Source organism: Papio anubis, chromosome 19 (assembly GCF_008728515.1).
Source record: "Papio anubis isolate 15944 chromosome 19, Panubis1.0, whole genome shotgun sequence".
NCBI classification, from domain to species: domain Eukaryota; kingdom Metazoa; phylum Chordata; class Mammalia; order Primates; family Cercopithecidae; genus Papio; species Papio anubis.
This window is the reverse complement of record NC_044994.1, coordinates 45264781-45282564: the sequence shown is the minus strand read 5'-3', so window position 1 is coordinate 45282564 and position 17784 is coordinate 45264781. Positions and strand designations below refer to the sequence as shown.

The following is a 17784-nucleotide window of genomic DNA, read 5'->3' as shown; positions in this document are numbered from 1 at the left end:
GCAGCATTAAGGAGCATCATTATATGAGAAATAATTAAAATCAAGTAATGGAGTTATAATGGATGATTATAACAGAAGCTGGTATTTATTGAGGGCTGACAACGCATCAGAAAGTAAACTAAGTATCTAATTTAATCCTCAGAATAACCATTTGAAGATGCACAATTGCATTACCATCCTAAATATTTTACTTTAATCTTTACAGCATCCTTGCAAGATAGATATTATCTCCCTTTTGCAGAAGAAAAGCTAACTTAACCCAGTTAGCTGACAGGGGAAAAAGCTAGAATTCAAACCCAATCTGATTTCTAAATCCTTGTTTTTAAACATGTCATTCTATTTCCATTTGGATGACCTGGAACACCAATTTAAATAAGATTTAAATAAGAGGACAATGTACAAGTTACTACCATTGACCATGGGCTTAGAGTTCCATTGCTTGACTTTCAGTTGATACAAATCTGTGGTCATTTCCTTCCAGCAATGAGTGACAACATCTCAGCTTTGACTTTAACAACTATAATTAGAAGCAGTAATTGCCTGTCCTAGGCTTAAAATCTTTCTATTTTAACTCACGGTTATCTCCACTCCCTGCAGAATAGCCTGTGATCAGAAATTCTGTCCCAACTCAACTCCTCATTGCATGGGATCTCAGGTTCCCCAAGGAGGAAAGATTGGGCAATTAAAGTAATATAATGTAAGAACATTGGAGTTAAAGGAAAATAGTTAAAGTCATATTATTGACTTTTTATGTAACATGTAAAATTCACCATATATTACAGCAGGCAGAATATAACCTGCAGTTAAAAGAATCCATAAAATAGTACAGTAATTTAAAAGGGAGTTTTACTTAAATTTGGTGGAATGTTATATCAGATAATTCCTAAATATACTAAAATGTTCTATGCTAAAAGACAATATGGTTTGTGCATTAAATTATATCTGCATTAGATTATGCATTAATTATATACTGAAACTTTGTAACACTAACTTTAGGTTAAAAAAAGGAAATAGGGCCGGGCACGGTGGTTCATGCCTGTAATTCCAGCACTTTGGGAGGCTGAGGCAGGCAGATCACCAGATCAGAAGTTCAAGACCAGTCTGGCCAATATATTAAAACCCCGTCTCTACTAAAAATACAAAAACTTAGCCAGGTGTGGCGGTGTGCACCTGTAATCTCAGCCATGTGGGAGTTTGAGGCAGGAGAATCACATGAACTTGGGAGGTGGAGGTTGCAGTGAACCGAGATCACGCCACTGCACTCCAGCCCAGGCAACAGTGCAAGACTCCATCTCAAAGAAAAAAAAAAAAGAGAAAATAAATTTGATCCCTCAGTATTATTTAGGTCCATTTATTTTACAGGGATATTTTCATCAAAAATAGTATCCCTAACTTCTTTGAATGTTTGTGTCCCTTCCAAAATTCATGTTGAAATTTAAACCCCAATGCAAATATTTTAATAATCTTTTAAAAGATGATTAGACCATGAGGGCTGTACCCTCATGAAGAGATTAGTCCTTGTAAGAGGGCTACAGAGAACAGCTAGCTCCTCTTTTTTGTCCTACCATTTCTTCCACCATGTGAGGACACAGCGTTCATACCCTCTGGAAGATGCAGCAACAAGGCCTCATTTTGGAAGCAGAGACCAGCCCTCACTAGACATCAAACCTGTTTAATCTCAGACTTCCCAGTCTCCAGAACCATGAGCAATACATTTCTATCATTTATAAATTAAACAGTGCAGATATTTCGTTATAGCAACAGAAACAGACAAAGAAAGAAACTTCTGCCCTTATTTTATTTTCTATCCCAAGCATGTTATAAAAGGTTCATTACATAGTAGGTACTCAATAAATACTTATGAACTGCATAGAAAAATATGCTCTAAAGATGAGGGAGTGCTTCAATACATATGTGATTAAAATGCCTTATTCCTTTCCATCTTTACTCTTTCTTGGTAGTATTCATCAGCTCTCCATCAAAGCAGTTGCCTAAAGCAGCTCAGCTCATATCCTTGGAGTAAAGTTTCATTCAGCTGCACCAGCATGATGACAATATCCCCAAAGATGTTCATGCTGGCTTTTGCTCTAATTCAGCTTAGCAAACCAACTGCTTTCACGTTTAGTAGGGTATATAACCAAATTAGGCGATTAAACCCAAATCAGATCTACTTAGGGAACTTCTTTCTCCCAGACTAGTTGACAGTGCTGCCTGAAAACCAATCATTACTATGACACTTTCTTATCCCCTTTCCTACACTCCCTTACATCTATCTATGAGAAGTTAGCTTTCTATGTAATTTCTCATGAAGCAGATAAATTTTCTAGATGTTTGGTTATACCAACTGAAGAAGCCTGAATCATAATATTTGCTCAAAAGAAAAGAGAAAATAAGAGAGCCAACAGAAGCTTCTTAGGGAAATTACACTTATGATATATCACTGTTTAACCCAAGCAACTAGTAAGCTATGTCCTTCACCTTCAATTGCACTTTGGAAAATACTTACGTATTTTTTCAGGTAACGGATTTTTAATGTGATTAACTTAAGTAAATAAACAGATTGTCTTCAGGTCTAGATTATCTGGCCTTTAAAAAATCATGTCTATTAATTTAGCACATAATTAACTTTTTTGTTTTGAACAAAGCTCAACAATTTTGTTCAGGGAGATGAAATCTGTGAAAGTTGTTTTTAGTGAATTCTACTTAAAGTTTTTTCCACCAGACTACCAGTTCCTTGAGAGTTAGGACCATTTCTGACTTGCTTTTTTATCCTCATTTACTAGCATAGTGCCTAGACTGCTGCTGTCCCACAGAACTTTCTGAAATAATGGAAATGGTCTCTGTGATCTCCAATACAGTAGCCAGTAATCATATATGAAACTGTGAGATATGGCTCGTAAGACAGACAAGTTGAATTTTTGATTTTTAATTTTATTTAAATTTTAAGTGCTACTAAGCAGTTGGAATAGGGCTATTGTAACTGAGAAACTGAATTCTAAATTTTATTTTAATTCAATATTTTTAAATTTAAATAGACAAATGTGACTTGCCATTACTGTACTGGTAACTGTAGGTCTAGAACTTAGCACAAAATAAATATTTTTAAATGAATGAAGAAAGAACACAGTGACTCACATTTGCTTTGAAGTCTTCTAGAGGTAATTATACAACCCATCATCTCAAGCCTACGTCTAATCTTTCCACTAATATATGTCATTATAAAAGACATCATACCTAGCCTAATTGACCATTAAATCCAAACGAATTCCTTAAGCCTTTGGTCACAGAGGATACTAAACCATAAGTTTTTAACATTCCCCATCTCTTATTTATAATATCTGAAAAAAAATTTTTTTGCATCCAGAGACTTTTTAAATAATGTATTTGTATGCTCCCAAAAAGATGTTATGCCAGTGCTTACCTTTACTTCTTTCCATTATTTATGTCTAGCCATGTATGGGATCAGACAACTGAACTGTTGTCAAGCTGACAGATTTGCCATAGTGGTCATTCCAAATATTTATTCAAATCTCAATGCCGTGCAGTTAATAGTTGTAAATCAAGTGACAAAAGTAATGAGCTAGACAGAGCTGTGATCAACTTAGTTTGCTTAATTTATGGAACCGTCCTTAAATAAATATAACTGATATTTTATATCTTTCCCAAACCAGATTCTACCAGCATCAACCAAGCAACGACAGCCAAGTGTCATGTAACAATGTTTTGATCAGCAACAGACCACATATACCAAAGTGGTCCCATAAAAATATAATGAAGTTGAAAAATTTCTATCACCTAGTGACATCTTGCCATCATATCATTGTAATGCAATGCATTACCTTTTCTATGTTTAGATATGCTCAGATGTACAAATATCTGCCACTGTGTTATAATTGCCTACAGTATTCAGTACTGTCACATGCTGTACAGGTTTGCAGCCTAGGAGTGATAGGCTACACCATATAGCCCAGGTGAGTAGTAGGCTCTACCATCTAGGTGTGTGTAAGACACTATGATGTTCTCAGAAAAATGAACTCAATTAATGATGCAATTCCTGGAATATATATCCTTCCTTAAGTGACACATGGCTTTATTTATAAAATGGCAATGCTGTGATACATCTTATGGGATCATGTAGCACTTTCTGTTCTTAAGACTTCAAAATTGAGACAAGCCAATCTATAACAGCCTGCCAAATGTTAAGGAGAGGTTAATTAGGGAGAGAGTAACAGAGTATATAAACGTGCTGACTGTATAGTGATCAAGCTAGTTCTAAACTATAAATGAGGTATTATATTAGCCTTATTTACCCAATTGATTACCCTGGTGAGTATCCCACTTTGTTTGTAAATGTAGAGCAGTTGAAATTATGTTCTTATTTGATCCCATTAAGTCAGGGAGCTTTTCTCTTTTTTTTAAATTGAGATGTCAGGCAAGACACAGTGACTGCCCATGTGTTATCATATTTCATTTTTGCAACTTAGGAAGAAGAAGAATAAATGATACTCCCATTTATAGTTCAGGAAACTGAGGTCTCAATGATTGACAAACTTGCCCTAGGGTACAGGTAGTAATGTTCAGAGACATTATTTGAACTTCTCTGTTCTCTTCCTAACAACCATACAAGTAGAGCCCTATTAGAATTTTTAAAATCTCGTGAAGGAAGAAAGAAGCAAATACGGCTATTCCTCTAGATAATATATTCTAAAGTCACTCAACTTGGTGGGTTGCTTTCACTCATCTTTTTAGTGTAAAGAATATAATAGATTAAGAATATTACTTACAACTCTTAAATATAAAAGAGTTTTGTAGATAATTGAGTTGTGGTCTTGCAAATAGGCTTCTGATTCTAACTCAAGCCCTCAAGCCAGTATGTGGTCCATTTTAACATCCTTTATGATTAAACTGCCTTAACAGGATCTTAAAGGACTGCAAATAATAATTCAAAAAATCTCCACATGTGGTATGAAAAGATTAGACAAGTCTTAAGCAGACAGGGACTTAAATCCTGGCTGATAATACGGTAGAGAAATTATACATCATAAAGGCAGGGAGAATGGGCAAGGGTTTAGCAAAAAGAAGATATCATCAGGGGACACAAACCTTCATATAAATCGAACCTTTCTATTTCGAGCGATTATTTCATAAACTGGATCTTGGGCTGCTGATCTCTTTAAATGATTACCACAAAATGTATGCACTTTTAGAAACAGTTACGGGCTGATTTATATTTCAGACATATTTTCCATCAGTTTTATTCTTTGCGAATGTGGTTTGTATAATAGAGCTGATATTTTCAAATAATATGAAAAACTTGAAATTCAATTTGTATACAAGCTATGTAATTTTAGTGTACAATTACCACATCACATTTGGAAAAACATTGATAAAAGCAGCAACCAAACACATACTCACCTGAGACCCATTTTCAAAAGATAAGATCATTTTGTCAGAAAAGAGATATTGATCAAAATGTTTTCTTTAACTTGATCTTGCCTCTAAATTCTGATAGTCTAGCGAAGTAATAAAATAGCCCTCACATTTTCTCTTAACGACAGAAAGATGGGCTTATAGCAAAGAGGGAAGGATGGTGGGAAGAAGGATGGTGGGAAGGAGCATGGGAGGAAGGAATGGGAAAGAAAAGGAATGGAAAGGAGCCATAGGATCTCTGGTATATTCCATCTTCTTCAGTAATTGGTGTCTTACTGAGTGGGCTTGGAGAAGATGAAGTAAGTGCTCCTTATCCTAGAAATACTTTCAAATTGCCAAAATGGCATTTTATGTTACCAACAGAAGATAAAATACACATGCAATGCCTATCACTTATGATAATATTATTTATTTATTCTAATGTCTGTAAGAAAGACGGCAAGTGAGTTTAGCAGTACTCAATACACACGAATTGAAGGAATTGGCTAACTCTTTTGCACATGTAAAGGATATTCTGAATATCTTGTTTATGCAGGCTACTTTATTCCTAACTACTTATCTACTCAGTAAGGGATGAATTATCCAATGACAATGTTCAATGAAACAGAATCAAGTTATAGTGCAAATAAAACAGTGATCTGCAAAAGAAATTCTTCTTATTTCATATATTGGTAAGAAAATGGGTAATTTAATAGAACAATGCTGTTACTAAAGGCCAAAATATGGTTAGCATTCTAAGGCTGTTATTGCTGCCATTAATGAAAAAAAACTCATGTCTGCATCATGTTTCTAAAGCAGAAAGATTCTTCATTTTCATTTCTTAGAGAATATAATTTATATGTGACAACAATACCAACAATCAACATGTTTTATTCAATTATGCTTTTGTTATTGTGTACCTTATCATTTACACTAATAGTTAAGCAAAGTAAATGCTTATAGAGACTTGGGTCCAGTGAGGTCCTCTGCACACATATTTCACACTGCTTTCTGAATGGGAAGGAATGTGTGATATATAAAGCATAGAGGTGGCTGTCATTGTAACTGGATTACAAGACTGATTGGAGGAGGTGGATGCAGTACAATTTGGGCATAAGAAATTAACTAGGTAATATGTTGCAGCCATCACAGGTCACGGGCCCACGAGCAAATCTGTGACTCAGATTGTTTGTATTCCATTTACCAACTTCTTATAAGTTCCCCTACTTGAGTTGTTTTGTTATTGTTGCATATTTAAAATATTTGCTTCCCCCCAAATCTGCTGAGATCCATAAATACTGCTGCTTTATTATTCACGTATGCTTTTCTAACATGCCTCATGCAGCCTGAAACAGTGTTAGAAATATAATAAATGTTCATTAAACATACTTATGAATTGAGTTATGTCATTGTTTGTGTTTTACAAAGTTAAGGCCATATGTGTGATACGATCATTATTCTTTTTAACTTAATTATATTTAAAAAAGCAGAATATATTGTATTATTGTATCATAGTTTTTTATTTTTTTTATAATTTTTTATGGAATGAGTGTTGTTAGCCAGTGTCAAAAAGGAAAACACTTTACTGTCCCTTGGCTTGGGAATGTTGGTGTTAAAAAAAAAAAAAAATTAAAATGCTGAAAATTGCTTTTTTGAGTTGAATACTTAGAAACAATAGTATTGATCAAAGAAAAAAAAATGCTCATTCTTACAAAGCAAGGTTAACCAACCAGGATTTTTATCAGAAGTGCAATGTAATCATGACTAGTCAGCTCTGAAAAGTACAGTATAACAATTGTATGATAATTTATAACTAGGAGATGAAAAATTCAGTTAATTCACAGAGATTTGATCTTTTGAAAATGAGCACGCTTTTAAAGTTAGTTCCAGTATTAGAAAATTTACCAAGAGTTTAAGTTTTTAAACTGCTGACCTATCTACCACATGGCATATAACATATATAGAGTGTGAGATATATATATATATATATAGCTTAATTTGTTTTTAATCAAAAATACAAAATGGTCATAAATGTTATTGATTTTACATAGATGATCTATGAAGAGAAAGTCATTAAAGCAATTGAAGACTCAAATGTTGGGCCGGGCGCAGTGGCTCATGCCTGTAATCTTAGCACATCGGGAGGCTGAGGCAGGGGCATCATTTGAGGTCAGGAGTTCAAGACCAGCCTGACCAACATGGTGATAGCTTGTCTCTACTACAAATACAAAAATTAGCTGGGAATCACTTGAACCCGGGAGGCGGAGGTTGCAATGAGCTGAGATTGTGTCACTGCACTCCAGCCTGGACAACAGAGTGAGACTCTGTCCCAAAAATAAAAAAAGAAGACTGAAATATTATGTTACTATAGACATTATGAAGGGGAAATTTGCACTGTCTAGTGATTTAACTCAGTACAGCAACAAAAAATTGTCCAGAAGAGAAATCTGGGAGCAGGACCAGCTCCGTGGGCAGCAAAGAGGGAAGTTGTGCAAGGCCTCATGTTCTGCTGTAGCCATCCCATAATGTTCATAATTTTTAACAATGTGTCCCTGTGGTTTTACTTTGCAAACAGAAATTATTTGGATCCTACAAATTATTATTATGCCTGGGGGCCCGCATTTCCAAATAATTGTCTGTAACCTCAACATGACTATGCTTTTGAAGTTGCTGAGCTTTTATTTCTGTGAGGCAAAATTTGTACTATTGTACAGCTTAGCCCTCTTCCCTCCCTTCAATTAATACTTTATTCTGATTTGTTATCATCCTGTGTCTGTAGCCCTGGCCAAATGAAATAAAGGATGGAGATTCTGTCGAAAGTGCACTCAGACTGTATCTCCTGTTCTCTCTTCTTTGACATGCTGATTGAAACCACCCAAGAAGTGACAGAATACAAAAGTTACTCTCTCACAATTACCAGTTAAAATATTTCCAATCTCTACTTCACCTTATTCCCAAAATACAAGAGGTGATTTTGAAGTTAAATACAGTTTCACGTAAAATGAAGAGGAAAACAAAATATCATTATAAATTTATTTATATAAAAAGGAAATAGGTGCAGTTAGATGTTTAACATAAGGCAGTTTAACAAGTAGCCATGCATTTCATTTTGATTTTAAATTCCAATTTTTTTAAATATGAAACAAAACAAATTTGGCGAATGGCTCATCAGCAACTAATCTTGTCAAAAAACATTTGAAATGCACAAGAAAAAACAAAATTTTGTCAAATACAGAAATAGCTTTCAATATGTAATTTTGGAGCTCTTCCTTTACCAAAGTAGAAATCATTGAATTATATGTTGATCAAAGAACATTCAGCTGCTTTACTTTGTGAAAAAAAAAAAATAGCTGAATCTAGTGATTCAAGGTAGAGGAAAATGAGATTATACAAAAGAGATTATCATATTCCTCAAGTCTCAATTTGCTTTTAGTAGCTTTTTCAGTGCATATGGTGCGTGTTTACGCTTTTAAATTAGTCCCTGGATTTAGAAGTTGTATGCTATTGTTCTTTTACCTTTGATGTTACACTCTTTACAAATTCAAAAGATCTGAAAATTCAACAGAGGAGGCTGAAACCCAACGATGATGCTACAATACTGTCAGGCAGAGTAGATCACTTTCTTAGGAAATGAATATGTAGACTGCATAGATAAATTAGGCCTTTATAGAGGTTAATTTGCCATTACGGTACATGGCCTAAGTGAAGAGGCCATTCTATTTACAAGTCATCTTACTTTTAAAAGTCCTTGAGTTACATAGGTTACTTAAAAGAAACGTTCTTGCATTTTTGTCACCTCGCAAAGGTTCTGTGAAAGAATTCAAGCATACTGCAGAGGAAAATAAACACTTTCTAAATGTGGCCCGTTCCTTTTCATACTCACACTCAGGCTGTGTGGCCACCTTGATGGGTTGAGAACTCTCTCCCGGTCCCCATTCATTGTAAGCCACAACTCGAAAGGTGTACATGGCTTCTGGCTTCAGGTTTCCCACGGTGAGCTGAAGGGACCCAGGCTGTGTTGTATTCAATGCTCGTTCCCTGAGAAATCAAAGTTGCAGAGAAAGATTATTCCAAAAAGAATACTTCCTGCCAAAATTTGTATCTGATATGCAAGAGTAGTGAGGTGAACCAAAGGGTTGCTCAGTCATCTAATGTTGACTCTAGGACATAATTCAAGACCTCAGGCTTTCTACAGAAAATAAGCTAATTGGAAGGACCTACAGATAAATGTTGCAAGAATTCTGGGAAGTTTAAGCTTATGTCATTCTCCATGAAACTTGCCAACTAAAGTCTTTTTGCTTGACACTTTAAAATTTGGAATTCAAAACCCATGAAAAACAAAGAGCTATTAAAATAAGGAGAAACATCTGGAATGTAGACAGGAAGATGGGTTTTGTAAACATCCGGCTAATGACAGAAATCAAGGTTTCAATTATTCCACAAATCGGTCTTTGTCAGTATTGCCAACAAATGCATTTATGCATTTTCTCTCATTGTGTGAAAGGAAAACGCAGATGCTAAGTGTTCTATGTATGGAGCCTGAGTCCCTGTGGTTACTTTAAGTGCAATTAGTGAAAGGAAGTAGATTCCTTCCTGCGTGAACAGAAACTGTAACATATGCCTGTTTGCTTTGCTCTTCAAGCCACATCTATATGTGTTCAATATCAATACATTTATCAACTAAAACTTCCTCAGTGTTGCAAACTAATGAATTAATCTACTGATCATGGTTGCATTTATAGTGCATATTAAGAGATGACAAACCCTTTGGATATGGATGCTGACATTTTAGAAATGATAACTATTGAAGTATTCTTTAAGGACACACACAATTCTAGAGCTTCTGAACATTCTAGATGTCCTCATTGGACATTTAGCTGATTTAACTGAGTAAAGAAGTGACTTCCTCTAAGCTTCTCAATTGTTTCTCAAGGTTTCTATATCTAGATAATATCTCTTGCTTCTCAGTGGAATTATATGTACACTTTAATTATGCCATTCAGATATGTTTTGGTTTTGGACATATTTAAAATGAAATATCTTTTTCTGCCAGGGAAAATTAGATTTTCAAAAAGTAAAAGTTCTAAGTGCATGAATGAATGATGATTCCTAGGCATATCTACATTCTTAATATAACTGATGGCAGAGACTGGCTGGCTTATCCTCAAACCCAAAATTTCTTCTTCATGTACTAAACCATATTTCCCGGCTTCCCTGAAGCCTAGTTGAGGCCATGTGACTGAGTCGCAGCAAGAGATTGAGTGTATGTGATGTGATATGTGCTGATTCCAGGCCTGGTCTAAAATAAACTGCACATGGGTAATTCACCATGTTCTCTTCCTTCACCTGTTGTCTTGAGGTAGGGAAGTATGATGACCTTAGAAGCCATATTGGGGATGATGGAAAAATCAAAATTTGTAATAATTCTAGAGAAGAACTGGGAAAAGAACTGCCTGACAATCAGTAACATCCCTTCCATACCTTCTAGAGTCAGAAATAGTTTTGAGCCATTATATATTTTAGGGCTTATTTGTTATAGGAGTTAGCATTATTTTATCTAGCACTGCTAATATTTTAAAATATGCACCCTGAGTGGTTGCCAGGAGCTAAGTGACGGGAGAATGAGACGTTAGTGTTGAATAGGTAAAGAATTTTAATTGGAGATAACGAAAAATTCTGTGGACAGATGGTGGTGATGGTAGCACAACAAGGCACATGCACTATCATACAACTGTACACTTACAAATATTTAAAAATGGGCCGGGAGCGGTGGCTCAAGCCTGTAATCCTAGCACTTTGGGAGGCCGAGACGGGCGAATCATGAGCTCAGGAGATCGAGATCATCCTGGCTAACACGGTGAAACCTCGTCTCTACTAAAAAAATACAAAAAACTAGGCGGGCGCCTGTAGTCCCAGCTACTCCGGAGGCTGAGGCAGGAGAATGGCGTAAACCCGGGAGGCGGAGCTTGCAGTGAGCTGAGATCCGGCCACAGCACTCCAGCCTGGGCGACAGAGCTAGTCTCCGTCTCAACAACAACAAAAACAAAAAAACAAAAACAAAAACAAAAAAATAGTTAAAACTGTAAAATGAAAGACATGTGTTACCACAATAGAGAAAAAGCACCCTGTATGAATCTGGATATAGCCTGAAGTTTAGGTATTCTTTTAGAAGTGCAGTGTGAAGTTTCTGGAAGGCTGAATTCTGACTTCTAGAAGAGTAGGGGTCTGGATGAGATTAAACAGTAATCGAAAGTAGGTAAGCCTAAGAAATATGGAACAATGCTCCCATTTGCCACATACCACACTGCTATATTCTACCAAATTAAGATCATTTAGGTCAGCAAGTTGCTTTTTAAAAGCAAATCCTCATAAAAGAATTGTATGCCTTGCTGTATGTAACTTACAGAGATTGAGCACATGGAGATAGGGAATCTTGCTTATTTATTTATTTTTTCAGCAGAAGAATTTTTATACACAGTGCCTCAGGTAGCTTACTGATACAGATAGGGTGGTTTCGTTATCATTGTTTTACATATAGAAAGTGAGATTTAGGAAAGCAACATGATTTATTCAAAGGCTTCACAGTTAGTGGGTATCACATTTAAGAATGAAATCTGGAACTTCATCCTCTAAATCTAGTAATGATATCATTCAACAATAGTGGAAAAATAAGGAACTTCTTTGGATCATGGGAACTTTGGATAAAAGACATGAGGGGAAAAAGGGACAATGAGCACTCAGAGACTGCTGAGAGGATGAATTTGTCTGTCATTTGCTATGAATCATTTCATAGCATCTTTTCTAGACCTTCAAGCAACATTGTTATCAAAGGTCAGATTTGCCTGTCAAACACCTTTGGTATCTATAAGGAAGGGCAGCTTTCATAATTGACTTTATTCTTACAAGTACGAAATAAATTGGATGAAATAACTGTGTTCCGGGTCATGCTAGCCATAACCCTTTCAACAGGTACTCTTCTGTACTTTAATTTTATTTTTTCAATAATTTCATTATTTTAGATTCTGGGGTACATGTGAAAATTTGTTACATGGGTATATTGTGTGATGCTGAGGTTTGAGGTATGATTGATCCTGTCACGACCAGGTAGTAAGTATAATATGCAACAGTTTTCAATCCTTGACCTCCTCCTTCCCTCCCTCCTATCTGACAGTCCCATGTCTACTGTTGCCATCTATATGTCCCTGAGTACTCAATGTTAAGCTCCTACTTATAAGTGAGAACATATAGTATATGGTTTTCTGTTCCTGCATTAATTTATTTAGGATTATGGCCTCCAACTGCATCCATGTTGTTGCAAAGGAAGTAACTTCATTCCTTTTTATGGCTGCACAGTATTCCATGGTGTATATGTACCACATTTTCTTTATCCAGAATATATTAGCGCATGCTTGTTTTTGGTAGAATTATTTAATTTATTTTGGATCTATACCAGTTAATGGGATTGCTGGGCTAAATTGTGGATTTGTTTTAAGTTCTTTCAGAAATCTCCTAATTGCTTTCCATAGTGCCTAAAGTAATAAATTTGTATTTCTCCCAATAGTGTATAAGCATTCCCTTTTCTCCGCAGCCTCACCAGCATCTATTGTTTTATTTTATTTTTTTTAGTAACAGCCATTCTGACTGATGTGGAATGATATCTCATTTTGGTTTTGATTTGCATTTCTGATGATTAGTGATGCTGAACACTTTTTTCATATGTTTGTTGGCTGTTTGTGTGTCTTCTTTTGAGAAGTATCTGTTTATGTCTTTTGCTGAACAGGTATATTTTAAAGGAAAGAGAGGCAGGAAAATTTGGACATGTCCAGGTAAAAATGTTCAAGATCATGAAATGAAAACATCACTTACATAAAAAAGAGGATGTTGGACTTCATAATGGGGCAGATTTAATAATCTTCATGAGCCTCCAAAAAGTATCCAAAATTAATAATTCATAAAAAAATTATATATAAACGTATTCATTGACATGGACAATTCTTACTTTCTCAGTCTTAAAGAATAAACAAAGCATCTTTAGAAAATGCTTCCATGGTATTGATCTATAAAATAGAACCCAGGCAAATGCACTGTGCTTACTATGTAAATACACCTCCAAGACAACTCTATGGTTCAACCTCTAATCACTTGCTAGTTCTGCCCTGGGTTGACCACTGGTTTCCACAATACAGGCTCTTAGTGGTTTTAAAGCATGGTTTTATCTAACCATTTCAATTTTATGTGCCACTTTCCAGAAATCTGCTCATATCAAAGGGAATTTGCATCTAAACACTATGTGGGCCAGGCATGGTGGCTCACGCCTGTAGTCCCAGCACTTTGGGAGGCCGAGGCGGGCAGATCACTTGAGGCCAGGAGTTCAAGACCAGCTTGGCTAATGTGGTGAAACACTCTCTTTAGAAAAAATACAAAAATTAGTCAGGCATGGTAGCATGAACTTGTAATTCTAGCTACTCGGGTGGCTGAGGCATGAGAATCGCTTGAGCCCAGGGGCAGAAGTTGCCATGAGCTGAGATCACGCCATTACACTCCAGCCTGGGTGACAAAGTAAGACCTTGTCTTTAAAAAAAAAAAAAAAAACTTCAGAAAAAAAAAAAACCCTATGTAGACTACGGAGTAAGTAGTTCAGGACTGGGGCAAGTCTGGGGGGCTGTTTCTGGCCTTCACATTAAACTTTCTGAGCCCCAGATTTCTCAAGTACAACATACATGCTATAAAAATGTTTGTATCACAATATCTGAAAGAATTAAATGAAATGCTGTAGGTCAAACATCTAAAGCGAAATACATAGCACCTGACACTTAATATGGATTATGTCATAACGGCAGTCACTGCTATTATTTTATAATAACAAAATACCACCACAACTTCATAAGAAATAAATCCTATTGCATCCAAGAAGGAGACTTTTCAACAAAGTATTTAAAACCAGGAATCTGAGGATATAAATTAATGAGAGGTATAATCATATAGAACAAACTATACAGATAGGTTTCACTGACCTTGGGGCCTGCCCACCCCCCAAAAAAATCTTTTTTGGTATTTTCTATCTTATTAATTTTGTTTGCAAAGATGAAGTCAAAACAAAGAGAGTGAGCATAACTACAGATATTGAACAAGTTCCAATAATGAAAACAATCATTTTTAAAGGGCTGGAAACTTTGCTCTCTGAGGGACACTGAGAAGAAATAGGAGTTCCCTGAGTTCCACAGTACAGCTCGATAGTCTTATGGTATCTGATGTCCCTACTGGTGGCTGAGTGTCTGCTACCAAACTGCTGTGTGGCTTCCCTGGGTTTTCCTGGGGTGACGTCAAATTGCTAGCGTTATACAAAAGCATATTGAGAAAATGGCATTTTCTGTCATGTTGTCCTTCACAGATTTGTTCAGTTCTAGCCCCAAGGATTCTAACGAAGTTTTTAATCACCCTTCCCAGGCTTTAATAGCTGTAAACAAAACATGGCAAACCATTTCCCAACAAGTAAGTAACATCTGAGTTTGGAAGGGCAGTTTATTATGTGGGATTTCTCTGGTTCCACTACAGGCCAACACTAACCACCTAAAGTAAATTTTCCATGAAGCAGTAATTAAGGGTTTCCTCTCTGCTCAATGTAGTCCACACTCCTCTGTAAATGGGCAGATAAGCACACTGGGTTCTGAAGAGAAGAGAACAGTGAATATGACAAGTTTACCCAATGGGTAAACTTGGATTGTTCGACCTCTCACTGCATTAGCAACCCCTGTAAAAGCAGCAGGGACCCCAAGCCTCCTCCCTCTCAGTGATGTTCTGTCCTATGAATCTGAAGACATAATTACCTCAAAATATGCAACACTCAGAGTCATGATCTGTAACACTAGATGGATTTTCAGACAAAGCTTCTTTACTTCATTCCTTTCCCCCTAAGTTGGCAGTGTGGGGGAGTTAAGCCAAATTCAGGATAAGTGGCTTGAAGTAAAGGAATCAAGTCACTTGTGCCTGCCTGAATCCATTCACTGTAAATTTACTCAATGAAAATTCACGTAGAGCATCAAATATATAAAGTCTGACTCCTCATGCTAAAAAGTGTGTAGACAACTTGTCCACTTTGATTTTTACAAGGAAGCTATAAGAAGAGTTAGTTAATAAGAAACATTTATTTTTCATGAATTCTAATTTTAAGAACTTGGAGTTACCTGGTTAAAGTGTCTTGGAAAATAGCTGTTTCTATTCTAAAAGCATATCCTTTGACCCACTAACAATAATGTTCCTGCTTTACTCAGATCAGTCCCTGTTGTAACTCTTAAGCACTGACATCTTTTGAAGCATGAAGTCAAGCATGGCAACATGGGATGTACCAGTCTGCAATTTACATTGAGACCTAATTCTGGGTAGAGTATATTCTCCTGTGCCTAGAACTGGTCCCTGCTTTAGTTGGCGCTTAAATGTATTGCATTATAATAGTAGCTTTTTCTAGTGTTTTGCCATTAGTCATCTCAGTTTTTGCTATCATCTATTGACAAAGATACCCTTTTAACACACATAACCTGTCAACTCCATGCCCACAACCTTGTGCTAGCTGCCATTCCAGGTTAATATTATCTCACCTCCATGGAACAAGGTTCAAAGACTTTCACGATGTGGCCCAAAGTTTTGCACAGTTATCTGTGATGATCCATGCTGCCCCAGAACCCCTATGTCCATGTCAGCTTCTCTGCCTTTTCTTATTTTGCTTTTCCTTTTTTTTTTTTTTTCATTTCTTTTTCTTTTCTTAAAGTTCTGGGATACATGTGCAGAACGTACAGGTTTGTTACATAGGTATATACGTGCCATGGTGGTTTGCTGCACGCATCAACCCACCGTCTACATTTGGTATTTCTCCTAATACTATCCCTCTCCTAGCCCCCTGCCCCCAGACAGACCCCAGTGTGTGATGTTTCCCTCTCTGCGTCCATGTGCTCTCACTGTTCAATTCCCAGTTATGAGTAAGAACATGTGGTGTTTGGTCTTCTGTTCTTGTATTAGTTTGCTGAGAATGATGGTTTCCAGCTTCATCCATGTCCCTGCAAAGGACATGAAGTCATCCTTTTTTATGGCTGCATAGTATTCCATGGTGTATAAGTGCCACATTTTCTTGATCCAGTCTATTATTGATGGGCATTTGGGTTGGTTCTAATTCTTTGCTATTGTGAACATTGCTACAATAAACATATGTGTGCATGTGTCTTTATAGTAGAATGATTTATATTCCTTTGGGTATATACCCAGAAAAAGGATTGCTGGGTCAAATGTTATTTCTGGTTCTAGATCCTTGAGGAATCGCCACACTGTCTTCCACAATGGCTGAACTAATTTACACTCCCACCAACAGTGTAAAAGTATTCCTATTTCTCCATATCCTCTCCAGCATCTGTTGTTTCTTGACTTTTAAATGATCGCCATGCTAACTGGTGTGAGATGGTATCTCATTGTGGTTTTGATTTGCATTTCTCTAATGACCAGTATGATGAGCCTGGAGTTACCTTCTCTTGACTCACACTTCTGACTCTGGCAAAAGCTTGTTTCAAATGAAACCAAATTGGAAACCAATTCAAAAGAAATGTTTACCTGAAACTTCCTACCCTTATGTCTTCGAACCCAGTACCATTAAATGGTCTCTTTTGTGTTTTCATTGCTTTTGGTTTATACATCTAGTGTATTATGTATCACATTGTATTCATGGACATGCATGTTTCTTTGACTTGATTGTAAATTATTTAAAAAGAGAAGCCATATTTCATTTATATTTTATTCACACTTAGCATATAGATTCACTGAGCGTAAAAAATGGCTATGTTGCTGGGGCTCATAATTTTCAAAATAAACGTGAAACTAAAAGAGAATAATTACAGAAAATCTCCACATAATGGGACCTTAGAAATGCCTAGAAAATTGGATTCTAATCCATGTTCCATCCCCTTTTATTTCGGTCATCTTTGGCATGTCACTTCACCTTCCTGGGTCTCGATTTCATTATCTGAAAACTGAGAGAGTGGGATCTACTCAAAGAAACCTCACCACTCTAACACTTTTCATTAGGAATAGAAAATAGAAAATGTCCTATATCCATGTGTGTTTGTGTTAGCTGAATTCACTTCTATTTTTACATTTCAGAAGTAGAGTTTACAGATTAAACATGATTCTGCATCTTAGTGGATCATTTGTAGCAAGCCTCTAACACGAATTTTTAGTAAATACGTATTATCTTGCCTAAGTGCCTCAGAGTGTTAACATTTAGTTACAACTTGTGAGTTGAGCAACAAATGCTGCCTTGAGGTGTCAAATACTTAATTAGTTGCTTCACAAGGAAGAGTTACATTAACATTCCTTTGTAGAGAAGGAGTTATG

The 17784-nt window shown here is 36.2% G+C and overlaps 1 protein-coding gene across 5 annotated transcripts in view; it reads right to left on the bottom strand.

Annotated features, from left to right (window-relative positions):
* The window catches only part of DCC (DCC netrin 1 receptor), a 1226567-nt gene that overhangs the window by 367692 nt on the left and 841091 nt on the right, over positions 1 to 17784 (bottom strand). For all 5 annotated transcript variants that reach the window (XM_017951762.3, XM_017951759.3, XM_017951760.3 and 2 more), the window contains exon 9: positions 9293 to 9447. In XM_017951762.3, the coding sequence (XP_017807251.1) occupies positions 9293 to 9447 (155 nt within the window). The remainder of the gene's footprint in view (positions 1 to 9292; positions 9448 to 17784) is intronic.